The sequence below is a fragment of the Rattus rattus genome, chromosome 3 (assembly GCF_011064425.1).
Source record: "Rattus rattus isolate New Zealand chromosome 3, Rrattus_CSIRO_v1, whole genome shotgun sequence".
NCBI lineage: Eukaryota > Metazoa > Chordata > Mammalia > Rodentia > Muridae > Rattus > Rattus rattus.
Window position 1 is genome coordinate 12,095,389 of NC_046156.1, and position 13,354 is coordinate 12,108,742.

General features: G+C 42.9%; 1 protein-coding gene across 36 annotated transcripts in view; it reads left to right on the forward strand.

The window, feature by feature from the left end:
* Positions 1 to 13,354, forward strand: part of Adgrl2 (adhesion G protein-coupled receptor L2) — a 493,623-nt gene that overhangs the window by 431,834 nt on the left and 48,435 nt on the right. For all 36 annotated transcript variants that reach the window (XM_032897155.1, XM_032897173.1, XM_032897166.1 and 33 more), the window contains one exon: positions 10,907 to 11,016. In XM_032897155.1, the coding sequence (XP_032753046.1) occupies positions 10,907 to 11,016 (110 nt within the window). The remainder of the gene's footprint in view (positions 1 to 10,906; positions 11,017 to 13,354) is intronic.

The window sequence follows — 13,354 nt, forward strand, 5'->3', positions numbered from 1 at the left end:
GGGGAGAGGGGAAACCAAGGTTCCAGGGTCCACTAAAATCATACAATAAAGAAGAAAATGTTGAGCATTTGAGAGGTGAGTGCCTCTAAACGAGTAGATACGAAGTTTAAAGTTCCGTGCTAGACATTAGCAAGTTCTGTGCAACTAAGATACAGAACACTGGGCACAAAGTGCAATGAGAATGATTTACTAATAAATGACCTGACACTTGGAGATGGAGTCCAGGAAAACAGAGAAAGATCTCTTTGGGTTTTAGTTCCGGGGAAGAACTTAATACTTATGGCCGGTGTGGTTTCCACTGGCTTTTCCCATCCACACCTTATGTTTGGTCATGGGATGCTTTGTTCCATGCCCAACAGGAAACAGTTACGCGGGCAGAGATCTGGGACGAGTGATGTAAATCGGCGTGTACTTAGAGTCCAGCACGGTCATCGAATGTGGAAAAGGCTCACGTGTTGAGATTGTGGAAAGAGGTCCCCTGTCCACTTCCATGTTGAGCGTCTGTAGGAGTGGGTATCATTTGATCACAAGAGTAGATTCTCAGTTGACAAAACCGCAAGGTGGACCTCCCCTGCGGCAGGCGCGAGCCTAGGTGTCCTGTCTCTTCCTGGTGCAGTGACATCGAGGAGAGCGCCATTCCTGGCCTCCTGACGGGTAGTCATAAGGGGGAAGCTTAGTAAGTTGCTTTCTCAGAACTCTTCACCTCTTTCAGATCAGCACACATTCGTAAACCGTGACAAGTATTTTCCTGCCAAACCTTTTCAAAGCTGCAGGAAGTAAACGAAGGGCCCGCAAATGTGTGTTTCGATAAGTAAGTTTGGTGAAGAAATGTCATGATCTAGAACTGAGTTTGAATGAACAGAAGCGCTTTTTGGACACTTGGTAAAAACCTAGGGTGTTAGCATTTAGCAAAAGAGGAGAAGTTTTTAACAGAGTTACATATATATATATTTTTAAGTTTTGTGCACCCCTGCATTTTTTTTTTAATAAGGACGCTTCCAAAAGTGTCCGCAGTTTCTTTCTGAGCATTGAATGGGATTCGCGTGGATGTCAGTCCAGCATTTGCTGCAGCGTTTGATGCAAATGCGATCTGTCGAAGCAGGAACTATTCATATCAGTTATCAATTAGTCTGGGAAATCGTCTTACGTTCATTAGAATACTGACTAAATGACGGTCTATCTAACATAAAGAGTCAGGGGGAAAAAGCACCTCAATGGTGTAATTTTCCTGTTTATCAACTTGTATTCCAGCCTGGGGAGCCATCTTTAACCTGACTTTAAACAGCGCCACATGCTGTCCCTGACTCTGTCTTGCCCTCCAAACCTCCTTTCCATCCCGGCTCCTTAGCTTTATTTCAGGCTCCAGTCCTCCAAGCGGGTAATTAAGGGACCAGCGGAGCCATTTGTGGCAAAGAAGAGTCATAAGGGTGAAAATATTTCTTCGCCGAATGATCTTTCAGAAGTAAATAATTACAGAGGAAAAAGATTTGGGGAGAGCAATCTAAATCTGAGGGTAATTAGACAGAGTGGGTATGGAAATCGAAGCGCCTGGCATGTACAATTCTCACATCAGAACAAAACTAATTAAATATTTAGAAACCAGAATCCCCTCACAATTTGAAGAAAAATAACCCAGGACAAAAGGGTCCGTAACTTTGCAGATAATTAGCAAGGGGTATAGCAGAGGAAGACATCACAGAGCGGCTCTGCGGCACCACAAGGTCACATCCTGTTATGCTGCGTTGCTTATGCAGTCTGGTAACAAGTCCGCTGCTAATCTCATCTAACTAGGGCATCCCATAGTGACCTCCCATTTCCCTTGTTAAAAGTGTGACAGCTATGCAAGTGCAAACCGTAGCAGGTTAACACACTGTTACTTTTTACAGGTGCTATTCTTTTTTAATTATTAAAAGCATGTCTGGAGAATTTAGGTATATATATATATATATATATGCACACACACATATATACATATATGCATATATGTATATATATAATATTATATATAATTATTGATTTTGTCCCCACTAAATGCTCTTATTCTTGTCATTAAATAGTTAGACCTCATGACCTTATGAATGAAGCAGTCTCAGTGGCGTGCTTTGTACATAAATACCTCTGATTTTGCTAATAAAAGCAAGTGCGTTTGTGTTGAATGTGCATTTCTGCAAACAAGAAATTTTACTTTGGATTAATAAGGCTCAGAGTGAGTCAAACCTCATTTGCATTAAACTGACCCCAAGGTCCAGTAAAAACTGCAAGGAGTTTCACGGGTTTCTAAAACACACACACACACACACACACACACACACACACACACAAACACACGTTGTTTTTAGCACAGCATCACCACTTCAAGATGCTTGATTTAATAATTCATGTGGAATTTCCAGGTAATTTTGGCAGTCCGCAGGATACAGGTCATGCTCGTGTTTTAGGATCCATATACATGGTGGCTGTATTTTCTGGTGTAGTCGTTTACCGAGATATAAACTATGCATGGATGCCATTACTGTTCACATTATTCCTGTTTTCAGTATCTACCACAAATGGTAGCAGTGGACTTAAATAGGACCTTGCTGTTAGACACTGGTTAATTTACCCAGAACTATTTGGAAGGGGCCTTTTTCTGCTTTTCTTCCACACAACATTCTTTGATAGTCAAATATTACTTATACACACACACACACACACACACACACACACACACGTATGCCTAGCACAAAGTTACACACTCGAGATTTTTCTACAGTTGTCCACACAGCAGTTTCAAAGATTTACTCACCACAACCCTGGAAAACCAGGATTACATTAAATTTTTTTATAACATGATATATATGTATATAGAAGGTCAAGCGGGATACAACTTGAACTACTTCGTTTTTCCAGATTATTTCTCTGTGTATGGCAAACCTACATACTCTGGCTTCTGGCACAGGAGCGGCTCTTATGTTTGAAACGCATTCAATAAGACATCACCCTTTAATTCATCTTCGTAGTAGCCTAGCATGCCTAAGGAATGAAGTTCCGTGTGGTAGAACTCGTCTAGATGGCGCAAATTTGCAAAGTGAATCATGAGAGCTTGGTCCCCTGGCACATGAGATTGAGCCATAGAACACCTCCCTTTTGCCATGATCATGCCACATCAATTAACTCCCTGAGGTCATGCTTACCTAGCAATTCGTTAAGCTTTCATAGCCTCACTGATAAATACTTAAAGAAAGCAGGATCTGTCTCCATAACTCTGCGAAAGTTTGGATGATAAAAAGACATTTCGTCGTAAGCTGTATTTTAGAAGAGAGATGCTTGGCGGGGCGCTCCCGACATGGGAGAATGACTGTCCACGGGTCTTGGGTATCATCGTTGTCTCCCTTTCTTGCCTGACTTGAGTACTTTGGCTTGTGTACATCTCTTTGCATTGACTCTTACTGCTCCTGGAGTCATACAGCATGCTGTGTGTGGAACATTTTATTCTCAGTCTGCACTAGAAGGGTTAAGTGTAGGGGTGACAGATCCAGACCATTTGAAATGTTGGCATATGGGAGCGCCATTGAAAATAAAGGGTACTTCCCCCAGCAAATAAACCGCCCATGTATTGTTTTCTTTCATGATACAAAAATTTGTCCAAATTGACAGAATTCTATCAGAAGAACCAGGCTGGCCATTTATCACCGACTTCATCCTTCAGAAACAAGGACTGAATTCTTACAGGCTTGTCATATGTTTGCCTCCAACGAGCCTCTTAGAAGTCAGCAAGTCCTCTTTTCTTTTCCCTTCATTTCTTTTTAGGGTTCTGTTCCTCATGCCCTCCTTTTTGCTAAGAGGGCTCTGTATTTCTTCTAGCCTGTGGACATGAATAAAATGAAGTAGACCAATTGACATTGTGTATTTGTTTTTCTCGTTACTTGAACTGGAGACATTAAGGTTTCCCCTACCCCATCGGTGAGATCCGCGGTAAGAGATTCGCCTGTGGGTGTTCTGTTCATTCAGAACATGCAGTTCACCACGGACCTGGCTTGGCTTGCCATCATGACTGTTCTGTTCATAGTTAGCCCTGTGAACGAGATAACACCTCTTGGTATCCCAACGCCTCGCAAGTCAGTATTTCTTCTGGAACTGCACGTTTTGAAGATTGAAGGTAGCTGGCAAGGGAGGAGTGTGGAAAGAACAAGCCTATTACTGCTCGTTTGTTGTAATGGAAGTTTAAAAATAGCAGATGCCAATTAGAGGAGGAAATTGTGGAAGCAGTCTTCACTGAACACACGCGCTCGGCAAGGAGCTGGACTAATTCCGCAGCCCCGTTTCAGATTCAAGTGAACTCGAATTTAGTTTCCTGTCTGGGTAATACCGAGCGTCTCTGTCGAATGTTGGGGAGTATTTGTTCAAGTTGGTAGGTTTTGCATTTTTAATCTTCCTTAGAACTGTGGTGAATAATGGCCCCTGGCAGGAGATAATGAAATTTTCTTAATTTATATTTTCAAGTAGAAGCTTCAATTGAAAATGGCATCCGATGGCCTGGAGGCGTAGCTTGAGTACAAGTTCCAGGGGAGCTGCGGTAATAATGTGGTGCCGTCCGTGATGGGGAGCGATGGGACAGTGAAGAAGTCATTTAAGGGAGAAAAGAAAATGCACCAAAGCTTTATTGTAGCATATCTAATGATCTGGGGAAGATTCCCAATGGTTTTTGGAGCATGACTGGAGAGGCTAATGTTATCTTGCCAAAACAGAAGCCTCTGCTTAATCAGCAGAACGAGGTTATTGATTAGAACACCTCTCACAATAGATTACACGTGGAATCTCATCTCCATCCCTCGCACTTGGTAAAGGGTAGTAACGAGCCTAAGATAACCAGAAGCGGAGGAAACGCAATCAGCCGGGCGTGGTACAGTTCAAGATTAGAGTTGGACGGGAGGCAGGCTTGCGTGGTTTTAAAGGCACACGCAGGAACGCGAGCACACAGCGCAGGGATGGCGCCAGAAGAGGCGCGACTCTGACTTTGCAGCTCTGGGTCTGGTTTCTCGAAGGGTCATTGTTCCCGAGGCTTTCCGCCATGTTGGGGATTCCTCATCATCCAGGCGTTGCACAAAGTTCATCTTCCTTATCCAGTTGAAGCTTATTGGCAATCTTCTAGGCAAGGCAGTGCATTTTCTAGATGAAAAGACTGAGCAGGGACGGTCTAGTGCACTGTTGCTGGACTCACAGACTGCAGGCTAGAACTGAGCCCTCAGTTCTCCGTCCTGTTGAAACCTGTTACTTTGGCACTCATTGTCCCACCGTAGCACAGCATCCCAATGGTTGCTCTGTTCTCTCTCAACACAATTATGATTAATAGCATGGGAACCAGACGGTAGCTTGTCCCCCCCCCCCAAATAAAAAGACCGTGTTTCTTCACCTAACAGTTAATTCATTTATGCGAGACGTTTCCTGAGGGTCAGAGAAGACCAACCTGCCTTTGAACTCAGAATCCTCCTGCCTCAGCTTTAACAGCTGAGATTTCAGAGTTGTGCCAGGGCACACGAGTTATTTTTCTAAGTGATTTTGGTATACTACTGTGCAAATGAGTCTGCTTTCGTAAAGTACATTTTCATCAAGTCTTTTCGAGGTAGTTTATTTAGTTTTGGAAGTTCTGTGGATATTTTTGAAAATTCCTGTCAACAGTGGCTCCATATAGGGGTCCAGATACGTGTTTTAAATCCCTTTGCAAGCAACCTGAAGGTTGTGAGGGCAAAGAAATCGGTGAGTTACTCACTGGAAGACCTTGTGATTTTTTTCTCTTATCTATTGGACATAGGCCTGAGCATTGACACCAAGTTTAAATTTTTTCTCCAATTTCTGATGATCATGAAAATATCGATACTCTCTTGTGAATATTTAGTGGTTTAAATTATCGGTTCTGGTATGTAGGTTCCTTTCTTTATTAGTTTTAGGGAGAATGGCTCATTAGCATAAGGTAAAGGAGAGAGAGCTTGAGGACACATGGAGAAACATCTGCAGGCCTACTGGTTTTTAAAATTTAGGTCATAAAGATGAACCCTGGGCTTCCTTTCTTTCCTATCACTACCTTTGGCTAATACAGAAAGCTTATAATAACGGGCTTTTTATGTGTGACACAACCCGCTTTGCCGTATTTGAACCCACTTACAACCTCTAAAGCAGGATTTAGTATTTTCTTGGTGGGATTGTTGGTTCTAAGAGTAAGACGTACATTTTTAAAGTCTTAATGCAGGGGATTGTTTTGATGACCCTCGTATTTCATTTGCACGTGCTGGTCTTTAGAATCTTTTATTACTGGATCTGTTTTAATGTCATGTGGAAATCTCAGGTTCGGTCTGATGTTCCCTATGGGCATATGCAGAATGACCTCTCAGTAGGGTAGCCAGAAATTGGCAGCGAGAGTTACTGTAGAAGTTAGAGAGAGGCTAGTTTTTTTGTTTGTTTGTTTAGTTTTGGTGTTGCCGTGCTGCAGATCATGTCCATGGCTTCTCAGCATCTAAGAAAGCGCTCTGCCCCTGAACCTGCCCTACATCAAGATGATAAAGTAGAAGCCTTTAACTCAATGGAAACCCAAGTTAATGTTGAATGCTGGGAGGGTGTTAGCACATCTACGTTTGTTTTTATAGCGTGTGTGTGTGTGTGTGTGTGTGTGTGTGTGTGTGTGTGTGTGTGTGTGTGTGTGTGTGTGAAATTACTTCTGCCTATGGGAAACAGCCTGTTTAAAAAATATATTGTCAAAAAATCTTAATTTCACATTTAATAAGTGAAAGTTATATATAGCTAGAAAGTTTTAGAATAACATCCTTCCTTTCTCTCCTGTCTGTAAAGTAGGTTTATATGAGCCATTATGCCACATTCACTTTGGCTCACCAATAAGCGATTGGAAGGCCTGCTCAAAATAGGGCAACAGAAACACTTGACTTCTGTGACCAAGCAAGACACACTGGCATTGTCAGCGCCAGTTACATGCTTAGATACTCACTGTTTATTTTCTGTTCTGTTTTCATAGTATTTTATGGAGGGAAATTACGGCCACCATACATATTCTTTTTTTCCTGAAATAGTTAAGTTTTCCGTCTTTCGTTTTGGTGGTCTTCAGAACAATGAGACACATCCCCCTGTTGTATAAAAGTGCTCCGGGGTCTCCTAGCGGTGAATTCTCTCCAGGTCTGGCCCTGATCATTTTCCTTACTAGAAAGCTCTTGACTGGCACTGATGCTGCTCTGAGGACCAGGTTTCGATCGCCACTGCTTTAACCGTCTTTAGTCATCTGCGTATCTTCATCAGAACGAACACCTACAGAACCACCCAAGAGCTAGCATAATGTCCGTTAGGTTGTAAACATTGTAAATCCACAAGGTGTTACCAAAATACATCAGTATTTTAACTGTTAGTGCAACAACGACTTCACTCATACACACAGCTCTCTATGTGGGGAAGGGGTATCAGGTTCGATCTCTGCCCGGTGTGGACACAGACTCCGGAACTGCGTCCATATTTTTTTTTTTTTTTTGGCTTATGTTGCCTCTTCGTTTCCATGGCAATGAAAATGGAGCGTTGAGCCCTTGGTGGGAATTTACTTTGCCTTTGTGGCTAAGTAATTGCTTTCTCATTCTTGATCTATTCAATTATAGCAATTTCCAGTTTTACAGTCTTTCCCACAACACTCAGGTTAAAAGACTGCCAGACTTTTCCTCCTACTGAGAGCCCATCCAGGATAGTTTCCTCATAGTGCCGTATTCAGTCCTCCAAACAGTTTTCTTTCGTCTCTGTGCCTAAAGATACTCATGTCCACAACTATGATTGTCTCGCCCTTTTACAGTGAAGTTTCTTGTCCTATTGACTCTTTATTGATTTAGTCTAAAACTTCAACTTTTCTTAGTATTACCTCTCTCTCTCCCCTCCCCCATATATATGTGTGTATGTGTGTGTCCATACATATTACATATATCTCCATCCTGTGGATATATATTTATATCTTCCAGGGAAAGATGCATATTTAGACATAATTGTGAAAACACACATGAAAAGTTTAAATGTAAAGTGAACATTGGTGATCTATTGGGGCATAAATTTAAAGACAAAACTCTGATCATAACCCCGTGTTTCACACTGCCCTGTTGTGCAGCGTATGCACTGTATGGTTAGATAATCAATGTGGTCAGGACAACAGCCTATGCTTGTCCTCCGCGTTCATTGGGAATTGTAGCTGTGGTCAGGTGACTAACACGCAGCCACTCAGAAAAATATCAAATCTAGACAGCAATATTTTTACTTTCTAGTGTTGGTCTTTCGAGTAAAGTGCCACGAGAAGGTGGGACTTGTCTCACCCTCACTTCTCGCAAACCTACCACGATACTGAGAAACAGAAGTGAGCTCAGATAACAGACTAAAACCAGGTTTGTTTACTGGATTACTTCTGGACTTCCGCTGGGGAGAAAGTTGGCTATCTTTGATGTGTTCTTTGACACAGCCCCTCCCTTCTTTCTCTCTCTCCCTCCATCCATTTCTCTCTCCTTCCCTCTTCCCCCCATCTCTCCTTCCTAATGATGAGGATTAGAGACAAATACTGGTGTAGATTAGACAAGGTCACAAACCAACCCATATATTCCGTGTGTGTGTGTGTGTGTGTGTGTGTGTGTGTGTGTGTGTGTGTGTGTGTGTGTGTGAGAGAGAGAGAGAGAGAGAGAGAGAGAGAGAGAGAGAGAGAGAGAGAGAGGGGGGGGGGGTCACAAGCCACCGGAAGTGCGTTCTAGAAGTAGAGCTCAGGGCTCTGGAAGAGCGGGAAGCAGTTTTAACCCTCAGCCATCTCTGCAGCCCCCATCCCCGCCTTTATTTTTCAGAACACAGTATAAATCACAAGTCTTTTCAACATGCGGGCTTTCGCTTTGTTTGCAAAGCCTCGTGTTCTTTTCAGCCGCCCTGCAAGCTTCCTCTTTTCCTCTCTCTAAGCCAGGAGCCCTCAGTACGAAGGGGAGGTGGCACTGCATGTATGAGAAGCTCGTTCGCTCATCGAATTGTTGTTTTATGGGTTTCCTCCAAGTGTATTTAAACCCTTGGAACATAATAGCGGGATGTGTTTGAGTGATTATCAAATATATGCAGTGGGGGAACATAAAAGAGATGTTTAACGTGTAGGCGTTTACATTTCTTGCTTTCTTAGAAACAAGAGCACGAAACGTAAGGAGAATCCCTGTAGGGACGAATGAGTCCAAGAAAGGGCTCGTAAGGACTTGACTTATTGATGGGGACCACAGGAGGGCTGAGGAGACCCGGAAGATCACGTTAGGGTTAGGATGCATGGAGATTCCTCTTTGCTCTACCAGGAAAGAATGAAAACACCAGTTATTTTTCTGTACGAGTTAAGCTTAGATATTGATCCAACGAGAAGTCTCACATCTGTCCACTGTGCATTTTGACTTTTTTTAATAAAAAACTTTTTATGCAACTCATGTTACAGTAGTGGATTAAATAATGAACCACAGGTAATTTCTTCAAATGAGTGAAATTTAAAAACAAAACAAAACAAAACAGAAAGAGCAAAGTGTTTTGCTGTGAGGGCTATACCATTTACATTATCCATGTTCTTGAAATTTATGGGACAGGATACCTTTTTTTAAAAAATGCCACATTGTCCTTCAAACTATTTTAATGTTTACAATGTATCGTTTCCGTCTTAGTCACAGTTTTGCTGTTATATATTTTAAATTAAACTTTTTAGCTGTTTAATTCCACAGATCCCTCCTGCTTCTGGTCAGGACAGCTCTCTGAGTTGTAGTAGCAGCAGCACTGTGTGTGACTTGCCCTGTCCCTGCATTGATATCGCTGGGCTTCCCATTGCCCTAGGCTTCCTTGTGCTGGGAGGATCTACTTCTCCCAGACTGCTTTCCAGTGCTATTCCATACTTGAGTTATTTTGTGCACCACAGACTATTTGGTATTCAAATTGTCGGATGCATTTTGTAATAATGCCCCGGTTCTGCTTGCTTTGTGTTCTTAATGTATAGACTATCGAGAAGCGTAATGAAACCCGTGCACACATTGCATCCCACTAGACTGTAATCAAATCAAATTAGAAAAGAGATAGGTCTTGCCTTTACATAGCTTAAGAGAGGAACCTCTGGGCCCGCTTATGGAACTCTCACATCGTCCTGCCTGGAATCCCAGCTTCGTTCCGGGATCCTGGGTGACTCACTGACGATGACAGCACTGAGGCGAGTCCCACTGCAGGGGAATACATAGGATGAACGTCTCCCATTCTGGAGATCTTGGTCACAGCATTGTTTGCCATATTAACTCTCAGGGCATCCGGTGGAGAACCGGGTGCACAGTCCTAATGCAGACGGAAGCTCGGCTCCTGTGAGAAGCAGCAGTGCTTAGTCATGCACTGTGCTGAGGGCGTTTTTAGTGCACTTGCAGGTCTCCACTTGCAAGGTGTGGAGTGCTAGCAAGAACCTCACGTTCATGAATGGGGACGGTGCCTGTGTTAGAGCATGTAGCACCAAGGGATGCAGAGGCTGACGTCTGGGTCTGTGTATGTCCAGGTAGGTTGTGACGACTTCCCGGTTAGTTGTTCAGCATACCACCCTGTGTTTCGCTGTACCTTTTCCTGGTTGTGATTCTTGATTCTTAAATACATTATGAAGTGGCTCTGAGCCTACTGGGTATTACAAAAATTCCAATTAAAACCTAACAGTCTGATATATTTGGAGACTATTGATTATTTTCTTTTCACTTCTAGTTATAATTTAGTGAGCCCCTTGATGTAGAAACAAAAATACCAAGGAAATAGGAGTTTCATACAGACGTCTAGCGCGGCCTCCATACTTTGGTTCATGATTCGGCTCTGTGTTGTGTTTCCCAAGTATTAAAATGCATATTGTCTCACGGACTTGAATGATTCTGTTTTCCAGGTGCAACAACCGAACACAGTGTGTAGTAGTTACCGGGTCAGATGTATTTCCTGATCCATGTCCCGGAACTTACAAATACCTTGAAGTTCAATATGAATGTGTCCCTTACAGTAAGTATGAAGTTCGCATTTTCTCCTTTCTCCAGCGTTCCTTGTTGGAGCTGAAAAGACTCCTCCTGTGAAAGGAACGTATGTTTATGGCCTACAGAAACATTATGCATGCAAAGCACCCCGCCTTGGGACTCCGGTGTGGAAGAAAGCCATCCTCTGATGCTGGCCAAGTGTCTGTCTGTGTTCTTAAGTGTTTGGCTTTTAAGGCTACTGGGGTTTTTTTCCAGAAAACAAACTTGAATTAGCTATTCAGGAGGGCAGATAGGAATCTGCGCTTTTGCCCAATACCAGTTGCTGACAAATTGCTTTGGCTCCGAGTTTTCTGAAGAAGGGATTGACTTCAGGTTTAATCCTGGGGGATTTGAATAGCTACCTGGTGTCCTGGAAACACGAATGCTTGGTGCTCAGAGCTACCAGAGCAGGGACTGAGGCGAGAGCTGGCCCCTTTCTTTCAGGTCCTGGAAGAAATTGGTTCTTTACCAGATTCAGTGAGGAAGTCTCAGAGCTTAAAGCCAAGAGCACAGACAAATCTGACGAGAGTCTTCAGCTTTTCCTACTTTTACACCGTTAATATCGTGTTTAAGCCTTAAAGTTCAATTGGAAATGGATGAGTAGAAGCAGAAGTTTCCTTCCAGTATCAGAATACATAACTCCCCCATTCCAGTTCCTATGTAGGGGAGAAAATACCTTAGTAGTTTAGACAACCTAAAAGTTTGAATATGTTGCCTAATATCGCAAGCCAGTCTAGAGGTCCTTTTATTCTTTGCCTTTCGAAGTTGAAAAAAAATTTAGTGTGTCACCATAGTGCAGAGGCATGTGAAAAGAGAGTGTCGGGACTGTACTGTTACCGATTTGTAACTTTTCTAAACGTTCCACCTTGAAAGGGAGAGGGAGAAGGAGATGGACGTACAGACAAACACTTGGAGCTAGGTGCTGTGGTGTTTGTGTGTCTGTAGTCCCATCTCCTGGGAGGCAGAGGCATCAGCATGATTGAAGCCATCCTGGGCAACATAGAGAGACCCCCTTCTCAACATAGAAACACCAAAAGGCCAACGCCTGCTAAATAAGGCAGATCCAGGCAGTTGATGGCATACTCTAGCATATGCTGGGAAGATCCTCTGCCCTCTCCGCCACAGTTTTGATACATTGATTGTGTGTGTGTGTGTGTGTGTGTGTGTGTGTGTGTGTGTGTGTGTGGTGTCACTTAAAGGCCAAACGCAGATTATCTTTCTCTCCTCATCTTTGCTCTGTGTTCCTGTGCTCCATGAAACGGATACACTTTATGTTCTCAATACCTTCTGTACCGTTTGTAGGATTGGAGGCCCCTGAATTGCTCCTGTGTAATGCGGTGGCTTTACATAACCACCCTCCCGGGCCACTAGACCAACACTGTATTCTTTTGAGCTAACCAAAGTTTTCGTTCCATGGAGTCCCTCTCCCTTGAATTCAGCCTGCTTTCTGTCCTCAAATTAGACGAGGAATACAGCATCCATTTCCAAACAGTGGACCCAGTCAGAGCTGCCAAGAATGGTGTCTTTCTGCAACCTGGTCCCTGTAACCTAGTCTTAAGACATCCAAGAACAGTGTTAAGAGAACATTGCCTTCAGACTCTTAAGTAATTTCTCGCGCTGTTTAAGAAAGGAAAAATGGGGATATCTTCTGGAACGTCTAACTTTCAAAATTTTACTTTTCCAGTTCTCCAGAAGTACTGTATATTGTGCACTAAACTTGCAAATAACTCTATTCAGGGAAGTATCTGCTCTTTTTTATTTTTTAAAATTTAGTTTCTGTCCTTCAAAATAAAAAGTCACCCCAGTAATTAATGTGCTGTTGCCTTTCTAGATGTTTGCAAGAGGCAGATATAAGTGTATGACTTTTTTTTCTGTTTAAAGACTAGAAGTGGTCCTGTATACCATACAGTAGTGACACACTATAACTTGCATAATCGCGGCTCACCTAAAATTTAATGCCGTCCTCTTAGATTACTCCTAGTCTTACATAGTGCTTCCTGTTCCCCCATCTTTTCCTTCCTTGTGCCCCTGTCTGTGATACCCTCTCCTCACGTGTGCTTTTGTTTTAAGGATCCAGCCTTGATGCTCCCCCTCCCGGCTTTTTTTAACAGTGTGTTTGGTTTGCTGAAGCCTTTGCATACATAGCCCTTTCTCTCACTGCTTAGAGAAAACAATGTCTCCATCCAGTCAAGCTTACCATGTATCTTACCACTTGGCTTTACGCCAGTCTCTATCCATAACTAATCCTGCAGGAACCTCCCGGATTCCAAACTACTCCGTCCTGTTCTAAGTGGCCTCAGTGGCTTTCCATGACTTCAGAAAACACA